The sequence below is a fragment of the Leptinotarsa decemlineata genome, unplaced genomic scaffold (genome assembly GCF_025532065.1).
Source record: "Leptinotarsa decemlineata unplaced genomic scaffold, Ldec_3_MD MMD2_tig00005178_RagTag_RagTag, whole genome shotgun sequence".
Taxonomy (NCBI): domain Eukaryota; kingdom Metazoa; phylum Arthropoda; class Insecta; order Coleoptera; family Chrysomelidae; genus Leptinotarsa; species Leptinotarsa decemlineata.
This window is the reverse complement of record NW_027412617.1, coordinates 229,035-253,064: the sequence shown is the minus strand read 5'-3', so window position 1 is coordinate 253,064 and position 24,030 is coordinate 229,035. Positions and strand designations below refer to the sequence as shown.

The 24,030-nt window shown below is 38.5% G+C and overlaps 2 protein-coding genes and 1 long non-coding RNA gene across 4 annotated transcripts in view; all 3 read left to right on the top strand.

Moving 5' to 3' along the window:
• LOC141484245 (uncharacterized) overlaps positions 1 to 24,030 on the top strand; it is a 121,125-nt gene that overhangs the window by 30,693 nt on the left and 66,402 nt on the right. The window lies entirely within an intron of this gene.
• On the top strand, positions 13,462 to 15,100 carry LOC141484243 (uncharacterized). Its single transcript, XM_074179324.1, has 2 exons — positions 13,462 to 14,008; positions 14,070 to 15,100. Exons 1-2 carry the CDS (start codon positions 13,462 to 13,464, stop codon positions 15,098 to 15,100), a joined length of 1,578 nt encoding a protein of 525 aa, XP_074035425.1.
• Positions 17,450 to 18,786, top strand: LOC141484244 (uncharacterized). Of its 2 annotated transcripts, XM_074179326.1 has the most exons (3): positions 17,450 to 17,584; positions 17,648 to 18,350; positions 18,390 to 18,786. In XM_074179326.1, exons 2-3 carry the CDS (start codon positions 17,652 to 17,654, stop codon positions 18,777 to 18,779), a joined length of 1,089 nt encoding a protein of 362 aa, XP_074035427.1. In that variant the 5' UTR covers positions 17,450 to 17,584; positions 17,648 to 17,651; the 3' UTR covers positions 18,780 to 18,786. The 2 variants fall into 2 exon arrangements, with proteins under 2 accessions (XP_074035427.1, XP_074035426.1); XM_074179325.1 differs by having other exon boundaries at positions 17,648 to 18,786.

The window sequence follows — 24,030 nt, the reverse complement described above, 5'->3', positions numbered from 1 at the left end:
GTGCATACATGATTCCAGCAATTCATAGAATATGTATCACAACGCAAACAACGTTGCAGCGGAGCTGGAACGACAGGACAGGTACCACAAATATTTCTACAAATACCTATATTATTCAATATTATAGGTTTGGAACACTTCAGGCACTGTAACTGTTGTTGACGATAATCAGATTTTGTCCGCTTCGGTGGATGAGATGGAGGCGATAGTTGAATCCGCGACACACAATCACTACATATACCAGTACATGGATTGATTGCTTCCTTAGGTCTACTCATTTGGCAAAAGTAGCACACAATAGCCCCTGCAATCATCATTGGGTAGACACACACTTTGGGTTTTTCATTCCACTCTTTTGGAAACGGCATTTTACTAATTCGAATAGAAATATCAAGAGATGACTTATAGAAACTCTGACTGCTCTCTCCTATAATGACATTCTCTATTTATACAAATTAACATCATGTATAGTGGGATAACTTCTCCTTCTCTTCCACTCAAAACGAGTCAAGTGATAAGTGGGAGTCGTACCACCACCACTACCTATACAATTATATAAGTCGATTTGCGAACCTGAAGTTCATTTATTCAATCTGCAACTGTGAGAAAACATCAAGATAAATACTCGAAAAATAGTTACTGCAATTAACAGAATATCTGCCATTGATGCAAATAATTGGATAGACGAGTCAAATGATGAGGATGCCAACATTCAGCTAGAGGAAGTGATAGTTGAAGAAGGTGTTGGAGTCGATGGAGGGGAGATTGACCTTGAAGTCAACGAAGTTGAAAATGAGGCTAATGAAAACGAGGCTAATGAGAGCGATGAAGATGATGACATGGTCGATGAGTTGATCGTGGATGGTGAAGGCGATGATGAAGGGATTATAGCTGATTATTCTGAAGGTGATGATGCTTTGAGAATCGGTCTCCGAATGCTCAACATTGCGTGATTGACGCGCATGTGCAGATCCGAACGATTAATGGCAACATCAAAAAGTTATGTTGATGCTGTTTTCGATTTTACTCGATACGGAACAATAACGGCGGCTGGTATCAACATGTAAACATCCATGATACGGTCTCTATGATGCAGCTGGGTCAGTATTGGTGTGAGGCATGTGAAAAACCGCTTACAAATTTCACAAGAGTATCAGCTTGCATAATATGCAATAATGTGAAACCTGTGGCAGAATAACCCTGGACCTATTGGTCAAAAAAAACAACAGCCCTTTTCAGGGCTACATTATTCACACAAACAGTAGTTAATTGTAGTAAGTATTCACACATTATGTGACAAATGATTATTTTTGACAAATAAAAAGTTCAAGTTGAAAATTTGTTAGTCTTTGAATATCTGTGCATTATATGACAAATTACTACTTTGACTGAAAAGTCGAAGTTGGGAATTAGTCATTGACTATCTATGCATATGATGAGTACTACTTTAAATGAAAGTTGAAGTTGGCATTTTGTCAATAATTGAATGCATATAATGATGAGTACTACAGAGTGGGATGATGATACTTATACATTCATTTTGTTTGTTTGAGACTATAATGGTAACATAATGTTAACAATGCTATGAACCTGTTTCTGTTTGAAAGTATAATGATACCTCTGAAAAGAGTTTTTTTTTTTGTTTCAGTCTTCAATTGTAGCCCTGAAAAGGGCTGTTTTTTTATTAATCCATGCAATGATATGGACTAACGCTCCTCATCATCAGAAACAATAATGATGGTGTCGTCATCTGAATCATCTGAATCAGATGATATATTAATGATATCGTCCTCATAATCATCTGAATCAGATGGTATACTCATGATGTCGTCGTCATAATCATCTGAATCAGATGATATACTAATCACATCGTCCGCATAATCATCTAGATTGTTGTCGTCAACATCTCAAACTCTACATCTACTTCCTCCTGCATACCTTGTTCTACTCGTTCTGGGAAATCATCAGGAAGATCATAGATTCGCTGCAGAAATTGAGCGAGGGTTGTACTGAAATGATCGGACGTTGAATCTATTTCATGACCCTGGACGGGTCCTGTACTCGACATTGTGGAAGAATGATGTAGAACTGATTTGATACTATATTTATATTGGAAAAAATATAACGGAGGGGGTGAAGTGTAAATGTAGAACAATTCAGTGTTTGATATTCGGAAACATCAAGAATGACGATCTTCATGAAACTCTAAGCGATTTTTATGAGAAATTCTGAGTGATTATTATGAAAAAACTATAAGGGAGAGGAAGGAAGACACTGCCCCAGCCTCGCAGTGCCTCGTGTACACCAACCAAAAAGTGTGTACTCCGTGGAAGGAAAGGAAAGGAAATGATAGAAGAAACAAGGAAATGATTAGAAATCATCATCTGAATTGAGGACACCATGGGGGATCTCATCTTCGATGAGGATTGGGGATGACGGAGGACGTCTATCCTCAGACTCATCAGCAGCGTCATCGCCAGCATCTTCGTCGTCATCATCATCATCGCTGTCCCCAGGCACTAGGTCATCCCAATCGGGATCCCGCCAATCGTTTGGGTCCGGATATTCATTATCTGAAAGGTGTGCCTCATCACTGCCGGTAACAAATTGCACCTGAAATCTATAATCGTATGTCGTGTCATCATATTCGGCCCTGTGAGGTGCCGCCGTCGAGTGGACGAAGGGCTCAAAAATCGGCATCCAAAATGGTGTCTGAGGCTCCTGAACGCTATATGGTTCACTAGTTGGGTCAGGTTCCATATTGGAGGTGAGTGATCAACTGAATATTCCAACAGATGATTCCTACTTTTATACTTTTGAAAGGGAGTGGGGGAGGAGTGGAGAGGAGTGGGGATTAAGTGGGAATGAATTGTAAAATGACATAAGCTATATTCAATGAAAGAGATAATTGAATGGATAAAATACAATATGAATTATATGAAATTATACTTGTTGATTTCATTATGAAACATATCTTTTTTTTTTCATTTTCTTCTCAATAGATTATTTACAAGTGATTTGAGAACACAAGCCGCCCTCGGTGTTTTCACTGTTGCGGCTGCGGGCGGCATGGAGGGTCTTAAGCTCTTACGAGTGATCGGCCAATTACCTGCATGAAGATTAGTCTTATTGCAAGTAACTAGGTACTTCTCAATAGTCTGTCGTTGACAGACCTTCTCCACATAGTGAATGCATACCGCGCGCGGTATGCATTCCCTAACCTAACGTAATGTTTCTCTAACCTAACCTAACCTAACGTTCCTCCAGGACTAACCTAACCTACCCTAATCTAACCTACCCTAACCTACCCTAACCTAACGTTTCTCCAGAACTAACCTAACCTATCCTAATCTAACCTAACCTAATTCGCGCGCGGAATGCATTCACCATGCCCGTTCAATTAATATGTCATCTGTTGGATTTGGTTTTGGTTCTATTATTCTAACATTTGGATTATTGTTCAGTCCTGGATACCCCAGTCCACCTGATGATGTGACTGTATGGTTTTTCTCCAAAACTACAACTCTCTCTTCCAATGCATCATATTTTTCCATTGTAGATGTTGTTATGTCGGAAATTTTTGTTTCTACATCACTTTTTAGATTGTCATATTTACGAGCCAAAGTTATCCGAGCCTCTGCAATTTTATCAACGAATGATTGACGTGCATCGCGAGCAACATTTCCAATTGTGGATTGTATTGCAGCTTGTAGGGCTGGAAGTATGACCTCTTTTGTTCCATTAATTTCCCTCTCAAGATATGATACAGTTACACAATCACTCTTGTCAATTGGTTCGCTTGTATTTTTCAATATTTTTCTTTGCATGTCATAATGACCATCTTTTGTTGATTTGAATCCATTCCCGGGAGGACATCGAATGACATTACCACCCCATTTTCTTCTTCTACCAAACTTATCTATCGTTTTAGACATTGTGCACCCTACGATGATTCTTTTCAAATTGATATTTATTTCATTCACATTATGCTATATACGTTGCAGTAATTGGTTAGGAAAAATATAAGTAAAACAAATAACATTTTTTTAATCATTTTTATATTCATCAAGTAACTTGACAAAAGTAATACTTCAATGTAAAAAAATCATAATGGAATAATCACAAATAATGAATGTTCCGGTTTGAAGGAAAAAGCAACAACACTTCGGATGATAATTCAGTTATTAATCTCAACAGTCGATAAATCAATCAGTTGGTCTAAGGCGCTCTCTTGAGATAAAGAATGAACGATTTCAGACACCCAACGATAGTTGTCATTAGGATCATTTCGATAAAACTCTATATCGCTATGACCCCATGGGAGAGTTCGAGTGGTATTCGGAATGATGAATCTTTTGTCGTCGTGATATGATAATGCGACTTCATTTTTCAATTCAGAGTCAATATCATGTAATAAGCTTCTGAATGAGTTCATCTTCCTGAATATCATACCTCCTTCTTCGATGATTTTTTCATAGTCTTCACATGTCAATTTATTCTTTATAACAGATCGTTTGACGCCTTTGACCTTCTTCAGTTCACCATCAATAGATTTCACATAATACGCTTTAGCACCTTTACCGTAAAAGCTGATTAATGGATCATTTGGGAATTCATCCTGACTTTGTCACTGGGATATTGAATTTGTTTCGCATTTTATAATTAGATGTATCGAACTTATTCATATTATTTTTGATAAATTCATAGAAATTGTCTGTATTTACTTTGAGAATAAGGGAGTCGGTATCAGTGTAGAGTAAGGACGCATCTTCTCCAAACTGTTGTTTGATACATCCATAGAAAAAAATCATACATAACTGTTTTGGATAATTCCAGAATGAAAAATCCCAAATACAGTGGTTTATCATAATGAACTTCTACTCTAGCCAATTGAATATCAACAAAATTTTCAGTAAAAATGGAGCATTTTTTAAAATTTGGTCGCGATAGGAGACAAATAGCACCTATAGTTCTTTTTATATTTTCCCAATGTGTGATGAGTCTAACATCAATTCTATTGTCTACGTTTTCCATAGACTGCATTATCCATTAGTTTGTAGAAATCTTTTTCAGATTTGTTATTTGACGTATTACGCATTTCAGTATTCAAATCTAGATAGGGCTTCATCCAATATGATTGCTCGAACCTCAATACTCTATGTGTGTTCATCACTATCAAGTCATGATTGACAGCTTGCTGTAAGTTTCTATAGTCAACAATATATTTTCTTCTATCGTTTAAATTTGGAATTATTTTGGGGACTTTCGATTTTGCATATGGAGGTATCAAACGTTCAACTAAGAATGGAAAATCGGAATGTTTATCGTGAAGTTTCTTGGGGATAATATATATCTACTTCCAATACATATACATAAGAACTATCAACATCCACATTCAATATATCAAGATTGAGAATTTCATGAGGTGTTAACCATGAAAATTCACCTGTTGGTAATGATTGTGACATGCTGTGACCATATAGATTTGTTGCATCCAAATATGAAATGAATGAAGATGGTTTATTTGGATTAAAATTCGATAAAAATTTATTGTTTGCTTTATGTTCCTTTCAATACATTGACTGATTCCACCACGAATACCTTTTTGAAAGAAGTGAACCATATCAATGTCAGTTAGTAATTCCAATTCAATATTAGTATATTTCAACATGGCATCCCACGATCAACCGGGTGCAGTGAAGTATTGTGCCGGATCCAATTCATATTTATCATCAGATATATTTCTAAAGTTTTCAAAAATGTCACATAATAGTAACACATCTGACTTTAAATATAAATCGGAGTATTCACCCAAATCCTGACATTCGAACAAATTCCAAATAAGTTGAGCTCTCCCATAATCATTATCTGATAAATGTTCACAATTGAGTTTATCATAAAATTGATTTTTGTTGAAAGTCTTGGATGATTCAGTTTGTCGATGTCATCAAATCAATTGGTCAACTGTTCTATTCTGAGAGTTAAATGATTTGGTTTCCTTCAAGTCTTATGTTTGCAGAATATAACTCCCTATTACTTCCATATTCACTTTGATGATTTTGTGAACCCTGATGGCTGATTCCAACAATTCTATAACTTTCTGCCTGATTTCATTAAAGAATAACATGTTATCGGTGGAAAAAATGAAACTCTGCACCCTGTATGTAGCAATCCGATGCTTGAAGGCACTCTTTATAATTTGAACACCATCACTCAATTGTACACATGCATTATTCTTATGTAGCAGACTTGAGTCAATGGAATCATCACATTATAACAATTACATGTGTACATAGGTGTTTCAGCGTCATCTAATCTCACTCGTTTTCACTGATGGACCTCCTTGACAACTCTGGAGCTGATGACGACGAAGGTTGTCACTACGAGTAAAAGATTCACCACATTCACAAGAATACATTTTCTATGATATGTTCTCACTGACTCACTCGATGAAAACTGACATAATCAACACTCGCCCGCTTCTTAAATACCACAGTCCACGCCGCCTACGCGTCACCGTCGAGAGTGAGGGTAGATCCATGCGTTACGTTATAGCCATCGCCACATCGAGGGAGGTAAGGGCACATCGATGAAAACGCATTACTCAGCCAAACGCCGTGGAGTGCACATCTAGTTCTCCTACCGTTGAACGGTTGCTGCTTGGGATAGAGCGATGCGTTACGTCACAGCCTTCACTGCATCGAGAGAGGTGAGGGCAGACCGATGAATACGCTATACTCAGCCACACGTCGTGGAGTGAACATCTAGCTCTCTTACTGTTGAACGGTTGCTGCTGCTGTGACGTCACACCACTACTAACTTGGTGACCTCACACCGATGGAGCATTCATCACTTGGAGGATCTTCGAAGTATGCAGACGTATGTTTGTACATAGACAAGCACATGATGAAATCCTTGTACCGTGCATTCTCTCTCATACACACACACACACACACACACACACACACACACACACACACACACACACACACAAAATCTCATATGGAAAAAAAATCCTGAACGAGCCATGAACCAGACACTTCAAGGTCACATCGCCTTGACTTCACTAAACAACAACAAAAAGCAATCAATACATCATAGTGATGGGGGGAGACATAGAACCGGAAAAAAAAATCTGAACGATCCATGCACCAGAGACTTCAAGGTCACATCGCCTTGACTTCACTAAACAACAACAAAAAAAAAGCAATTAATACGTCATAGTGGTGGAAGGAGGCTTCGAACCGGCTCAAATCTCCTACTGTTGTATATTATTCATTTCAATGACTGCTAAAGATGGCCCTTCTCTTGATAACAAATTCTGTAAAATTTGTGAAAAATCCTTTGAAACAACGAAAGGTCTCAAAATTCATAATGGTAGAGTTCATAAAATTCGAATACAAAATTCTCTTTGCCTCATTCTGATAAAGATGCGTCATTCAATACTACGTTTCATGAAAAATTGTCCCCATTGAAACGATCCAGTCACATTATAAAAAGGATTCCCAAATCTGCAAGAAATTGCTCTGCGAAATTATGAAAGAATGTTTACACACAAACTCTCCAACAAGTTTGGAAAACTTGTTAACTTTCCCTTATACTTTTTTCTCCATTCCACATGCCAAGATCTTCTCTCGCATCTCTCATGAAGAAAAACATCAAACTTCTCAATTCCAAGATCAATGTCATTCCATCTCAGATCGATGAAGTTTGTTTTGAATAAAATAGCTGGTGACATTGGGTCAGCTATCAGAATCTTGAGCTCAAGTGATACGTTGGCTGAATACGATGAATCCACACTTTCAGTTCTCCGATCAGAACACCCTCGATCAGATTCCTTCACATATTCTCTGGATTCGCAACTACCACACGATTTTTCAGAGTTCTGGTGTTCCCATTTTCAGAACATGAAGTATCAGAGGCAATTGAATCTTTTCGTTCTGGTTCTGCTGATGGTTTAGATTCTTTCCGCTCTAGCCATATGCAAGACCTCATTAGTCACAGCTTTGGAAATTCAGGACAAAAACTTCTTTTTTCTGATACAAAATTATGTAACTTCATTTTTACTGGTAGGGTTTCTCCAGAAATTTGTCCTATACTTTTTGGCCCTTCACTGTGTGCTCTTCGTAAAAAGGATGGATGAGTAAGACCGATTGCCGTCGGTACCTTTTATCGTCGATTGGTGGCTAATCTCGGTTGTATGGGGATTAAAGACGAACTAGGATCGATGTTATGTCCACTACTGTTTGGTTTCGGTACTGCAGGTGGATGTGAAGCTGTTGTTCATGCTGCTCGTAGATATATTAATCTTCATCGAAATCCCGATTTGAAAATTTTCCTGAAAATAGACTTCAAAAATGCCTTCAGCATGATTGATAGAAACATCATGCTTCGTAAGGTTGAAGATTCGTTTTCAGGATTATATCCCTTCTTAAGTCAGTGTTATAAATCAGCTTCCCATTTGAGTTTTGGTGAACATCTGATTCTGTCTGAGAGGGGTGTTCAACAAGGTGATCCCTTAGGACCTGCTCTTTTCTGTCTGACCATCAATGAATTCAATAGAAGCTTATCATCCGAATTTAATTGTTTTTATTTGGACGATGGCTCAATCGCTGGCGAGAAAAACAGTGTTTCAAAGGATTTAGAAAAAATCATTGATTATTCAAAACATCTTGGACTTGAACTAAATTTCGGAAAATGTGAGTTGATTACTCTTTTAACTCCAAATAATATTTCCGAATCCATTTTGGAATTGGCTTCTGGCATTAGAATTTTGGAAAAGTCTAAATGGAGTTTTCTGGGTGCTCCTCTCTCTTAAGATTCACTTTCAGAACATCTTCGAGAAAAACGGGAATCACTCAAATTGCTGACCACCAGATTGAATGAACTTCCAAAATACGTTGCATTTTTTTTTTGAAAAATTGTTTGGCCATCCCAAAATTCATGTACGCCCTCAGATGTTCCCCCACTTGGTCAAGTCAGTTAGAGCTTGACGAATTTGATAATTTACTCCGCAACACGACGGAATATGTTACAATCACTTCAATAATGATTCATGACTCCACGCAACGCTTCCTGTAAACCTTGGCGCACTAGGGTTACGTTCGGCTTCTTCCGTAGCTTTACCAGCTTTTTTGTCATCAGTCATCAGTGTTTCTGATCTAATCGATTCCATCCTTCCTTCCATATTTATCAATATCAAAGACGTTATTTATGCTGAAGGTGAATAACTTTGGCATGCCGCAACTAATATTGCTCCTCCAACAGATAAAAAGAAAATACAAAGTACATGGGACCGACCTCTTCTGAACATTATAACTGATAAACTTCTGAAATCTACAAGATACGATGAGGCTCGTCTGAAAGCAGCAATGATCAAGGAATTGAGTGCTTGGCGGAATGATTTACCTGTTGCATCTCTTGGAACACTATTAGACGATGAATCTTCCAGAATAGCGGTAGGACTTAGGATGGGTTCATCTATTTGTGTACTTCATACTTGTGTTTGCGGTAGTATAGTTGATGAGAAAGGTACACATGGTTTGAGTTGCAGGAGAAGTGCAGGACGTACATCTCGACATCACCAAGTGAACGACATATTGAAACGAGCCATGTTGTCAGCGGATGTTCCTGCGATTCTGGATAGGTACCAGTCGAGATAATGGTAAACGACCAGATGATATGTCTCTCATATCATGGAAATACGGTAAACCTGTGGTATGGGACTTCACTTGCGTTAACACGGTCGCGGCTTCTCATCTAGCCGAAGTTCGAAGTCTGCTGGAACTGTATCATTGTCTGGCGAGAAATTGAAAAAAAAACCGAAATCTTGGTAACAACTATCTGTTCCATCCAGTAGCGGTTGAAACTTTTGGTGTTTATGGCCCGGAGTCTCTGTTATTCGTTCATGAACTCGGAAAGAGAATAGGCCAAACAACGGAAGATCACCGTTCTACCTCTTTTCTGATGGAAAGAATTAGTATTGCTATTCAACGTGGTGATGCTGTTTCGGTCCTTGGAACTATTATTCCTTCACATAATTTTGATGAGATCATGCATTGCCCTAATTTCAGTAAGGAACTGAAATCTTTTGGAAACAAGCCGAAATATGTGGATATTCATCAGTCTCCTATCAAGGTTGATTCACAAGTGATTGATCTACCTTCTTCTTTCCCAGTGCGGTCAGTGAACTCAGGCATTCTTGTCCCCCAAATATGAGTTGCAGTCCTCGTAGTTCTGGTTCCGTTTCAGTGGAAGAGATTCATGGAGATTCTGTGAAACGTGTTCTTCCTTACGAATCAGTTGTCCTGAAAATCTAGAGACGAAAATTGAATCGGATAATTTAGGAAACACTTGCTACATGAATAGCATTTTACATGTGTTGTTCATGACGAATAATTTCAAGAACGAGGTTTTAATGTTGAACGAGAACGGGAATGTTTCCTACTCATCCATCAATCTCAAACATCTGTTCATGCAGCTGCAGTTTCGTAAGAATGTATCATCTTTCCCTCCAACCGATTTCCCGGAGTCTTTGAAGTCCACTGGATACTCTTTAGGACAACAAGAGGATTGTTCCGAATTCTTGGGGTTCTTGTTGAATACTCTTCGCGAGCAAAATAATAGCAAAATCAATACTTCTGACCGCTCTGAATTGAATGTTTCCGTACAGTCCATCTCGTCTTTTGTTTGTGAATCTTTTGCTGGAAAAATCATCATTTGTTTACTTTGTAGTAAGAGGTAGCGAAAATTCATGTGAATTTCTGGACCTTCATCTAGCTTTTTCTGATATGACGAATAACCAGTCCGTGCAAAGCTTATTGTTAAATCATCTGAAGAGAATGAAATTTTAACAGGTAATGATCGAATGTATTGCCAAACATGCGCCAAACTAACTGACTGTTTCCCTAAACAAGTATAGCTGAGGCACCAGTCAATCTAATAATAACACTGATGATCTTCAAACAAGACTGACGGAAGCAAGAAACTCTTTGGAATGTTCGAAATAGATGCACATTTCAATCTAGCAGACCACTATTATAATATTCATGCAGTCATTGTTCACTGTGGTTCTGGCGTTGAATTCGGTCATTATTACGCCTTGGTCAAAGACGAAACGAACTGGTTTGAATTTGACGATAGTCGTGTCACGAAGTGTTCTGGCGATGCATTGAATCTATTGGAGCCTCTGGAGACACCCTACATTTTGTTTTATGAGAGGACATTGGTAGATCAAGATCTTCAGATGATGTGGTGCTGCAGGTTTTTTCGGGTTTCCCTGCAGCTGAAAAAGCAAATGCGCCACTGGAATCAATGAAGTCGCCCCGGAGCACCAATTATATTTTATTGTTATTTTTACTTTTATCGTTGTTTTGAACATAAGTTGAGGCCTAATTTCGAGATCTATCCACAAAAACGTACTCTCTAGATCCTGCGTGGTATTATACGTTGCCGGGCTACACGTGGGATTGTATTCTGAAATATATCGGTTGCAAATTACACGTCTTGAAGGATGCAGATATGTTGTTTGTAGAGAACGCTATAAGGGGCGGAGGAATATCGGTATCCTCAAATTATAGTAAAGCTAACAATAAATATATGGCAAATTATGAACCTGGGAAATCATCCAAATACCTAGTGTATCTACACAGGGAAGCCAAGTGCAAGCTCCTACCATGTGACGACTTAACTTGGATGGACAACACCAAATTGACGTGACACAAATACTTGATGACAATCCTGACGGGTAAAGTCTCCAGTCGATTTAGAATATCCCGACATACTATACGACCTATATGAAGACTTTCCGTTTTGCCCCAAACAACTCGTCCCAGCCAACTCAAATTTACCAAAATAGATGAAGGCATTACACATATTGTACTTATGAGCTACATTACCGGAATTTGAAACAGGCTCTCCAACACGGTCTCAGATTGACAAAAATACATAAAGTGTTGAAATTCAATCAATCGACTTGGCTACAACCCTATATCAAGTTGAGTACTCGCCTTAGGAACGCAGCTACAAGTTATTTCGAAAAAGACTTGCGAAAACCAATGAATAACGCCATTTTTGTCAAAACGATAAAGAACATTCGGAACCACCGCATCGTCAAATCGGTGCGAAATTATGAGTTATGGCATGAAAAATTGGGTTGCATCTCCCCGATTTCACCAACGAATAGTTTTCGATGAGAACCTCGTAACCGTCGAGATGAAAATGCTAAATGATGTTCAATGAACCTCTGTATGTTAGTATGACTATTCTGGATTTATCCAAAATCGTGATATGTGATTTTCACTAACTTTATGCTATCAAAGTTGGGAGTGGCAAATTGTAAGTTGATGTACATCGACACTGGCTCTTTTTATAAAAAAAATTCTGTGACGACGTTTACCGCGACTTACTCCTACCAAAATTGGAAAAATTCGACACATCTGAGTAATATAGCTTAAGGAGTTCTGGCCCATTCCATATGGAAAAACACGTGCAAATATGTGTAGGTACATTCTGGACCTTTTTTGGACCTTCGATCGGAACCTTGTGGGACACCCAACTCGACATAGGTGTGACGTAGTCGTCCCCATTCCTCCACTTCTCGTCATTACCCAGTCAACCAATCAGAAGCTACCGCGCATACAGTGGGAAATTCAAACCAGTACATGAACAAAGAACGTGGGCCCCCTTGGAACTCCTTTCCTCGGCCCCCTTAGTACTCCGCCTCACCCTTCGGGCCTCCTTGTCACGTTCAAATCACTTGATCCCAATTTGAAAAAGTTTATAGGTATGAGATTTGAACCCAGGACGTCGGCGTGGTAGACGCTGTCCTTAGCCTCAATACCAATGTAAGATATTGGATATGATTGCGAATGGTTGGTATTTCATTTCATTGAAAAAGACGTCAAACGAGTGGAAATCTTTACGGTGACGTCGACATGGAGGTGTATGAGCAAGATGTCAACCTGATTCTCCGAACTTACATGAGTGTAGTGTCGGATCAGTAGGGTGCTAATGCCGACTGAACGCCTCCCCCACCCCTTTTGACCTTGAGACGTCACACGACCTTGGATGACGTCACCTAACCTTGAACGTCGTACACGTAGTATGAGCTTGAATGCGGTGTTTGACCTTGAGTGTGGGGTTTGACCTTGACGTTTGACACTTCGACTACCTTGAGCTTGCTCCATGGCATTGAATGTTGACCTTGAATGAAATCGTGACGTGTACAGAATATACAGTGGGGTTCGGCGTTGCGGTGTTTGACCTTGAGTGTGGGGTTTGACATTGACGTTCGTCACTTCGACTACCTTGAGCTTGCTCTGTGGCATTGAATGTTGACCTTGTAGCTCTCATTTGGGTTATGGTGGGGGAGAGGAGTTGGGCTTTTATAAGGAGTGTGGTGTGAACGTTTCACTCATTTCAAATTCTCCTTATCGTACGGTAGATATTTCTATATACAAGATGTATTCGTGCGTTGATTGTCATCAGCGGGATTCCTGCACACCCGCAAATGGTGATGGACCTCCAACATCGAAGAGGCAACGGTTGACACCCCCAGCACTTCCAACACTGCAAACATGCGTTTGCTGCAATTTGACTATTGCAAGCGATCAGATGAATGTACATCGGAGGACGTTGCAGCACAGAACAAATGCATGTGTTCAATATGGGGAAGGTGTGAAAATTGTCAATACAGCTTTCAAGTGTCGAATTGTGAGCTACCGAGTGGACAGTGAAAACCACCACATGGATTACCCAACATTCTTCAATGAAATTAAGCAGAAAGTAGTGGAACTACTCGAAGAAGTGTTGGATATCCATAAATGCATGAAAGTGAACATGGAAGTGTTTGGGCGGTACAGTCTGCAAACTAAGGATCTTTCAGACATCAAATCATTTAATAGTCCCAATGAAGTAATTGATCAATCGAATGATTTGGATGTGGTTTATAGCAGTTTTGCAGATAGTTTAACTGTTAAAGCAGCGGAATTTCAAGATCGGGATTCAGGTATGTGATCTAGTCAAAATGTTGATGATGATGGACTTATAGAGAAAACCCATATTTTCAGGTTGGACCATTGAGAAAATTTTGTACTTGGAGGTGAATATCAACAAGTATAGCCCCTTCGGAGGGTCTTCTTACATCAAATTGCCAAGGTTCATCGAATTGAAGAAAAGTGTGGTGAATGTTCTTAATCAAGATCAGTGCTGCTTTGCGTGGGCTGTGACTTCAGCTTTATACCCTGCCAGTCAGAAACTTAATGAAATTTCATCATATCTCCACTTCTCAACCGTCTTGAATGTAGCAGGTATGGAATTTCCAGTTAAGTTGAAAGATATTCCTAAGTTTGAGGTTATGAACGATTGCTCTATCAATGTTTATGGGTTGGAAAATGTTTTTAAAAATGGTAGAATTGAATATGAAGTTGTGGGTCCGTTACACTATTCTAAACGTAGATTAAATAGTCATGTTAATCTGTTGATTATTACAGATGATTCTGGTAATAGTCATTATTGTTGGATTAAGGATTTATCGAGACTAGTGTCATCACAAATATCTGCCCGTGGTCATAAAAAGTATTTTTGTGATGGTTATTTATTGTACTTTGATAATGAACGAACTTTATTGCGACATCAGTTGAATGATTGTAATCACATATCGACAACGACACCATCCACAAATTTCAGGGTTGATAAATTTGGTAAAAGGGCACCTGAGAATATTTTGAAATTTGAAAATATCGAGAAACAGTTGAGGGTTCCATTCGTTGTATATGCTGATTTCGAATCTATTCTGAAACCAGTGCATACTAATGAGCCAAATCCTGCTAACTCTTATACAAATCGAACATATCTTCATGAACCATATGCTTTTTCTTACCTCATAAAGTGCTCTTTTGATGATTCTATATCTAAATTTGTACTATATAGAGGTGCTGATGCAGCTAAAGTGTTTGTGTCAAACTTGGAGGCTGATGTCACCAATATTTATCACAAATATTTGATAAATGTCATTCCAATGAGTCCATTGACTGATGAGGAAGAGCATGATTTCAACTATTGCCGCCACATGTGGTATATGTGGAGAACCATTTGGTGATGGTGATATTAAGGTGCGTAACCACTGCCATCTAACGGGGAAAAAAAGAAATGGAGCTGCACATAGTATTTGAAACCTCAATTTCAAATTGCCCAACTTTATACCCATAATTTTTCATAATCTCAGTGGGTATGACTGTCATTTGTTCATAAAAGAGTTATGCACAAGCAAAACAAAAGTTGATGTCATTGCTCAAACTAAAGAAAAGTATGTTTCCTTCACGAAACACAATGGAGTGATGAAAAATAAGTTTTTGAAATTAAGGTTCATCGATAGTTTTAAATTTATGGCTGCTTCCCTTCAAGAGTTAGGTGACAATTTAGATGAAAAACATTTTGTGGAAACAAGAAAATATTTTCCGGAAAAGGATAAATTCAAACTTATGAGGCAGAAAGGTGTTTTTCCGTACAGTTTTATCGATTCTTTAGATAAATTAAATTATTCTAGTGTACCATCAAAGGTGGACTTTTATGATAAATTAAATGAAAAACATGTTTCTGATGAGGATTATGATAGAGTAAAGCAGGTATGGAACACATTCAATTGTCAAGATTTGGGTGAATATTCTGACATATACCTAAAATCTGATGTTCTACTGTTGTGCGATATTTTTGAAAATTTTAGAAATATGAGTTTAGATACATATAAATTGGATCCTGCTCACTATTTCACTTCTCCAGGTCTTTCTTGGGATGCTATGTTGAAGTATACGGGTGTCAACTTGGAATTATTAATTGATATCGATATGGTGCATTTTCTCCAAAACGGTATACGTGGTGGTGAAAGCCAGTGTTCGGAGAGAAAGCATATTGTAAACAATCAGTTTCTTCCAAATTATTATCCCGAAGAACCTTCATCTTTCATAATGTATTTGGATGCAACAAATCTGTATGGTCATAGCATGTCTCAATCATTACCTTTTGGTGGGTTCACTTGGTTGACCGCCAGTGAAATATGTCAGTTGGATATCGATAGTATTCCAGATGATAGCCCCCAAGGAAAGCATATTGTAAACAATAGTAGATGTGCATTACCCTGTCGAGTTACACGATCTACATTCGGATTTACCATTTTTGGTTGAAAGTATTATACCTCCTGGTTCAAAGTCCAAAATACCCAAACTTATTCCTAATTTGAATGATAAAAAGAAATATATCGTTCATTATAGGAATTTGAAACAAGCGGTCCGTAATGGTTTGATGGTGATGAAAACTCATAGAATTTTCAGATTCAATCAGTCACCGTGGTTGAAAAAATATATCGATTTGAATACAAATTCGAGAAATAAGGCTACCAATAAGTTTGAGAAGGGTTACTCCAAATTGAATATAAATTCCATATTTGGCAAAACGATGGAAAATGTAAACAATAGAAGAGATTCGAATTGTCACACATTGGGAATCCATAAGAAGAGGTATGGGTGCCAATGCTTTGATAGCTCGTCCCAATTTCAAAACATTATTCATATTTTCGGAAGACTTTGTCGTCATACATATGGATAAAGTTAGGGTTTGTTATAATAAACCATTGTATTTGGGGTTCAGTATATTGGATATGTCGAAAACAGTCATTTATGATTTTTTCTATGATGTCATCAAAAAACATTACGGACCACAAGCTTCTCTTCTCCATACCGATACGGATTCTTTGATACTGAAAATAATGATGGATAATTTTTATAATTTTATGATTGCAAATGTTGATAAATTTGACACTCCTAACTATAGGTTGGGTAATAAATTCAATGTGTCAGTTAGCAAATCGGTGATTGGAAATATGAAGGATGAACTTCCGAATGATCCCATCATCAGTTTCCATGGCACCGGTGCGAAAGCATATCATGTACAAAGTGTGTCTGATGAAATAAAGAAAGCAAAAGGTATTAAAAAATCCGTTATAAAAAATCAAATTTCAATTGAAGATTACATTAGGATTGTTAAAACAGGCGGTATAATATTTAGAAAGATGAATGTATTCAGGAGTGATTTACATGATATTTACACGTTGATGTGCACTAAAGTCGCGCTGTCACATAATGATGATAAGCGATTCATCATTCCTAATACCACCAAGACATTACCTTGGGGCCACAACGATATTGAATTCTATCAGACAAGTTCCAAACAAAATTTAAGAATTCTTTTGAATGTACTGAAAGATGAAAACAGTATAAGTGACAATAAATTAAATCTACTCATTACCTTATTGGAAGAGCAATCGAGTAATTGAATTTTTTCACTCATTATCTGGTTTGTTCAACAAATTGTAAAATTCATACTTGTCGAATATTTCAAACGAATTATCCTACCCCACTTCCACCCCCACTCCCATTCCCACCCGAAGTGGTAGGGAGCATACGGCTATAAAACATGCGGAGGAGGCCACAGTTCATCATTCGATTGCAGTCTTCCTTCGAAAGAAGCAGCCAACCCGAGATACCTGCCAGCCAACTTAGTTGAAGTTGAAAATTCCAAGCAGCTTGATGTAAGTACACACTTCCATACTATTTATATTATATTGTCTAATATTTTCATTTTCTCTTTCTAGAATCATGTCTTTTCTAAGGAATGCTCTGATGACCCCGAGTACCACTCTCAATGAAAGACAGTTGGAGGATGTAGAGTGGAGGAGGGTGGTTGTCCTACAAGACATCATGGTACAACCACCAGCTGCACCACCAGCTGCAGCTCCCATTCCACCACCGGGGATGACTTCCACCCAGGAAGTGGCGGCTCCCATTCCACCACCGGGGATGACTTCCACCCAGGAAGTGGCGGCTCCTGACTTGAAGTTCTTTTTCGAGGACTTCAAACCAACCCCCGAGGAGGAGGAGATTGACCCCCCACTGCCACCAACTTTGTCGACATTCAGTCGACCAACTTCTTCGTCAGCACCACAAATCGAAAATTTACTGAATGTCTACAACCCGGACCTGGACGAGTCTCTGGCGGATTTATCGCATCTTCAAAGTTTCTTATCGCCCATCGAACTATTATCGCCCATCGATTCAGGGGATGAGTTCGAGAAACCGGTCAAGAGGGCCAAGAAGATGAAGAAGTCCGCACCTGTGAAGAAGTCCGCACCTGTGAAGAAGTCCGCACCTGTGAAGGCATCCAAAGCAAAAGGTGGGAGGGGTGGTAAGTTGAGTGCTTTTCGCAAAAAGTGTGAAAAGAACTCACCTTACGTTGGTTGGCCTACAGCACCCCTTCCAGTGATGGAGGTGCAGAACTTGGTGGAAGTCGTCGCCCAGGTCCATCGGGATGCGTCGCCCCCTCCAGTCACCCCACAGGTCCATCGGGATGCGTCGCCCCCTCCAGTCACCCCCCAGGTACGTGTTGAGCATTCCGAACAAGAGATTGCCCCGGAAAATGTCCTTTCACAGACTGTGGTAGAGGGTAATAAACTCAAAGAGTCTATATCCTATGCACAGTCTGTGAAAAAGAGATATTTGAAGGAAAAGAAGGTTGTGGATGGTTCTGATTCCAGAAAAAGGGCCTTGATGGCGGAAATTTCCACCATCGAGGCCCAGAAACTGGAATTAGAGAAGCGACTCTCTTTGCTTAGGGCGAAACTTCAAGAAGAAGATTCGCAACAAGGAAAGAGTTTGGCTTACATCCAAAAATATGGACCTCTTGTTCAGGAATGGGATGCCATGTGCCAGGGCTTCCTTAATACCTAACCCCTTTTGTAAATATATTTTTGTTTAGTTTAATTTAGATGTATGTTTAGAATAAAAAATTGTAATTTGAAGAATATAATAATTCAAATTGTACAAATAATGAAAACTTGCATGTTAATTTTAAGGTTATTTAATAAAGTCTATGTTATGAATGAAAAAATAAAATAAGGAATATTGGAGTGCATATCTATTTTGGTTGTTGCACACAAAATACTGCTTGGTTGGGGCAGTATTTATTCCTTCATTCTAGTCATTTTCTAGTCACATGTAGTATATAGAATAAAATTAGTTCAATAGAATGATTGTATAGAATTTCCATCATTTGAAAGTGTATGAATTGTAAAATAGTTATTTTTTCTAGAGAATAAATAAAGGTGATTCTAGTAATGCTCTAAGTATAATTCCAAAACTTTTTGACACTTCTCTCATCATTACTTCTCTCAACATTATTCAAACAAATATTATTTATGTGAATGTGTAAAACTAAAATCATGAATCTAATGAATACTATATTGGATTTATTTCTCAATTCTCACATCAATACTTAAATAAATAACCTAGTGGGTCTTTATTTTTCACATATTCCCCCTCCCTTACTCTACCCCACTTTCTTCAAATCATATAAATAAGATTGTATTCTCAATATTCCTCAACTTGTTCGTTCATCATGAATCAAGCAACACCAATTATTCTCGGAAGCTGATTCCACCAGTGAACCTCATTTTGCCCCACCAGAGAATTGGTCCTATGGTGACATTCAAGTTGCTGTAGTTGATTCAACATCTCCCGATGATGAATTCGATGGGTATTCAGATACAACAATAGAGCTGAATGAAGAACAAGATGTAACCTCAGACGAAGATGAGTTTGAACATGATGAATTTGCCAGCCCAGAACTTGTGGATCAACTGTGGCTTGAAGATCATCAAATCGCTCCACCAAATATCATCGTGGTGGTTGATTCTCCCGAACCTGACATCATCATCATAGATGATGATGATGATCAGGTAGGTTAAGGTTAGGTTTTCCTCGGAGTGCACATAATACCTGGTTGGTGCACACGGAATGCTGCGTGGATGGGGCAGCATTCAACCTAACCACTCTATTTGGTAGTAGTGAAAAAAATAGGGCTATATCGGTACGCCCTTGCAGTGAAACGTTAGTTGTTTCGCTATAAAACGAACGAATTAGAAAATGGAAACAGTTAATCATTATCTTTGGATATCTTTGGAACATTATTTTAATAATGTTGATAAAAATTCGTATCATAAAGAAATTTTAAGCAATGTATATTCGGATAAGTAACGAAGGGAAATGTTGTATAGGCGATCGCCTATACAACATTGCATCCGGGGCGCGATTTTTGCGATCTCCACCTCCCCCCACTCCGCCTCCCACTATACCCCCTCCTGTGCAAGAGTATAAATGTAGGAGTTCCTCAATGTAATCTTCAGTTGAGTAGCTATCGTCAGCATGTCAACATACCAGGAAGCCGATTCCACGACTGGACCCCAGGCGGAAGAACCTACAGCACCACTCCCGGATCTTCAGTTGGAGGATTTCGATATGGAGAATCCAGATATGGAGGCCGATTCAACCACTACGCCTCATCACCCTTCCACATCTTCGGTCCAGGTACTGCATGTGACCAGTACCAAAGACCACTCCGAAGACTCGAGCAGCTCGGATGATGATGACGATCTCTGGGACGACGACGCATTTGCGTAGGAAATGGCGTTTTCTGAGGGTTCGGTGATGTGGCAGTACTTCCCCCGACCCGATGACAGCGACGACGACTTGTAATCCTTTCCTTTTTTTTCCCTATTTTTTCCCTATTTCACCCATCCTTTATCCTTCCCTTCCTCGGAGTACACGTTTTGTTTGGTTGGTGTACACGAGACACTGCGTGGTTGGGGCAGTGTCTACCTCCCTCTCTCCTTTCCACCTTTGAAATAAATATTCTGAATTACAATACCAATTACTCTTATTGACTACTCTGAATAAACACCCCTCGAATTTGAAATATTGTCTTATGAAAATTATATTTCCAAATCTTGACATGAATTCTGCAATTGTTCAGATAAGAGAGAACTAGTATGTTATCAAACAGATTCAAATCCACTCGGACGCTTGAACAATCATTTTTCAATGTGATTTATTTTACAAAGATAAGATATTCAGAGAACTTACATATTCTATAACACATTTGTGCATACCTCATATGTATATGGATGTACATTTTAGAGGTATATCCATATATTACAAACTACTCTTCGTATGATTATGTGACACTCAAAATATTCTATTTCTTTGACTGAGTGATCAATCTTATTATTAGATATCTACACTTTGTTTGTAGCTCTGAAAAGAGCTGTATTTTTGTTGACCCGAAAGTCCACGGTAACTGCTCCGCAGATGGGGTGTTGTTGCAATCTCATTAAGAGATATCTACTCTTTGTTTAAATAATGTAGCCCTGAAAAGGGCTGTTTTTTTGTTGACCCGAAGGTCCACGGTTACATCTCCAGAGGTGGGGTGTTGTTACATATGATACAGACGGCTATTCTTCTAAAGTTGGTCAAAGGCGTATCACATGCTTTACACTATGTTTGCCCCATCTCCATGAAGCGGGCGGTGTAATGAATGTCGACGTGCTCATAATACCCTCCATTGTTATTCCGCACAGAATAAAAGCGGAAGCAACACCAACACAACTTCTCTATTTCACCGTCAATCGTTTTGATCCTGACATGACTATCCGTTACACAATACAAATCTAACGGATCATCCAATGTCTCCGTGATATTCAACCACTCAACATTGCCAATAACTACTCCGCTGTCGTCAGTCTCGTGAGTCGAATCTGTTGCGATACCTTCATCTTCTTCTTCAACAAGACCTTCTTCATCATCATCAATATCTAAATCCCCAACACCTTGCTCAATTGCCTCATCGTCTTCGATATTTAAGCCACCTTCTGCACCTTGCTCATTCACCTCATACTGCATATCTCCACCATCATTTTCTTCGTCAACACCCACTATCTGTCCAACGTCTTCAAACTCTTCCACCAGCTCATGGTTATTAATATCTCTCTGAGATAATAATGCTAACACAGCAGCTCTCTGGGCAGACATATTAATATATTCTTGTGGTGATACTTGAATACTGACTGAAGTTTACAATCACTCACCGATTTTTATATGATTTTTGACAGTGGTGGTGGTAGCTCCATCCACTCTACCCCACTCTTCACGGTACCTGTTTATAAGAGGGAAACATGGGGGCGTGAGAGTGTAGTTAAATTCATCGATTGAATATTTGTACATCTATCAGTGAATATGTCTTTCCCTAAAGAGTGGGATACAAAACCGACAATACGCGGCTTTCCAATCAAAATTGGCAAACATATAGTGTGTTACAACTGCCATGGGTATTGGCCTGAAACATATATCAACCCATGTACCGGCCTGTGTCGTAGATGTGTTGTGGCAAGGAATCCAGACCCACTTCGGAAGAGGATAAATGGTTCAACTCTAGAAGTAAGTGACTACCGCCAGCAGTGCAGAGAATGTTCGAAAGAGATTATGTGTAATAATATGGGCATTTCAAGGAATATATGCATAAATTGTGTAGCGACTTGCGATACATTAGTCCAGCGATGTCTACAATGTAGTGAATATAGTGTGGATTGTTGGAACAATTCATGCAGTGCTTGTAGAAATGATTGGCAATTGTGTGAGAATGTCGGCCAATTTCACCACAACAGAGATGTCCACTTTCGAGAGTGCTGGTGTCTAACCCATGAAGAGCGGATAGAGAGACGGAGGATTCATGGAAATCTTATGCTAACATACACATCTTGAAGTGATTTCAATATGTTGAATTCATGAAAAATAAAACCAATAGTTTACATATTACTTGCATCATTTCTAAGGTTATTATTCTATTTAGTTTTTAATAAATAAAACAATTTTAATACACTATTTTTTTATTTTTTATCTAATTTGAGTACAATCATGATAATGTCATTACACTAAAGAATTTTCATCGTTCCATGAGTTGTGATCTTCAGAGAACCCCAGCCACTTTACATACAGGCGATGTCCTTTTCTTTTTAAAACTCGCTCCACCAAATACGTATTGGGATCTTTCGTTTTATTCAACTCCAGCCCATAAAAACAGCCTTTGATTGGTTGCCCATTCACATCTTCTAATGCATAAGTTATAGGTTCTGTATTATTAACTTTCACAACTTTGAATATTTCAGCTGTAAAATTTGCTGTATAACCTTTATCGAATGCATTTTTATATTTGCTGATTCGAACACTATCCCCAATTTTAAACGTACTTTTTTTACGTTTCACATGTGGACTCTTAGATTCGGCATACAATGACAATTTAGTAGACTGTTTCACATCTGCAGGTTTCATACCAATCGTACGATGAACTTTGTTGTTATACTGACGAGTAATTCTAGGAAGAATGTTCAACTACTTGTAATGACCTTGAAGTGAAAACTCCTTATAAAGCCAATTCTAAAATGTTCTGATTACTCGTTCTGCAATTGCAGCTTTTTTTGTGCTGAATGTTGAGTAATGATTGATGTTGTGTTTCTTCATTAACGATGAGAATTTCGAATTATAGAACTCAGTACCATGATCAGATTGTAAATTTTTTGGAGTATATTTAGCATCTTTCAACACGCTTGCCATAGCTGCAGTAACTGAATCACCAGTTTTATTCTTCAACTGCCTTGACCATACAAACTTTGAATAACAGTTGATAACTATAAGGATGTACCTACATCCCTCATTTTCTTTAGAATATGGTTGCATTTCCATCAAATCCATCTGCCACAAGTCAGAAAAACCCTTTATTATTGTCTTCCGACGGGGGAAATTTCGACGCGCCGGCTTGTGTATTTCTTTCACAACCTGCCATTTTGCATTACTCATATTACTGCTCTAAGACTTCTTCAAGATGATAAAATTGAGGAATCACTTTTCTACTGTTCAGGTGCAAGTGTAACGATGGACTATTAAACTTCAATGACTGGCTCAGTGAAAGTATCAACCAACTTAGCTATTACGTCAGTTCGCTTTTCCACATTACTCAATTGATCAGCTAATGCAGAAGTGATGAGTGCATTTTTGTCAATGATTATTTGCACCTCATTATGTTTTGGATCAATATGTTTTCCGATGTTACGTAGCGTTGATGCAATGAATTCTTGGAATACTTCAGGGTTGT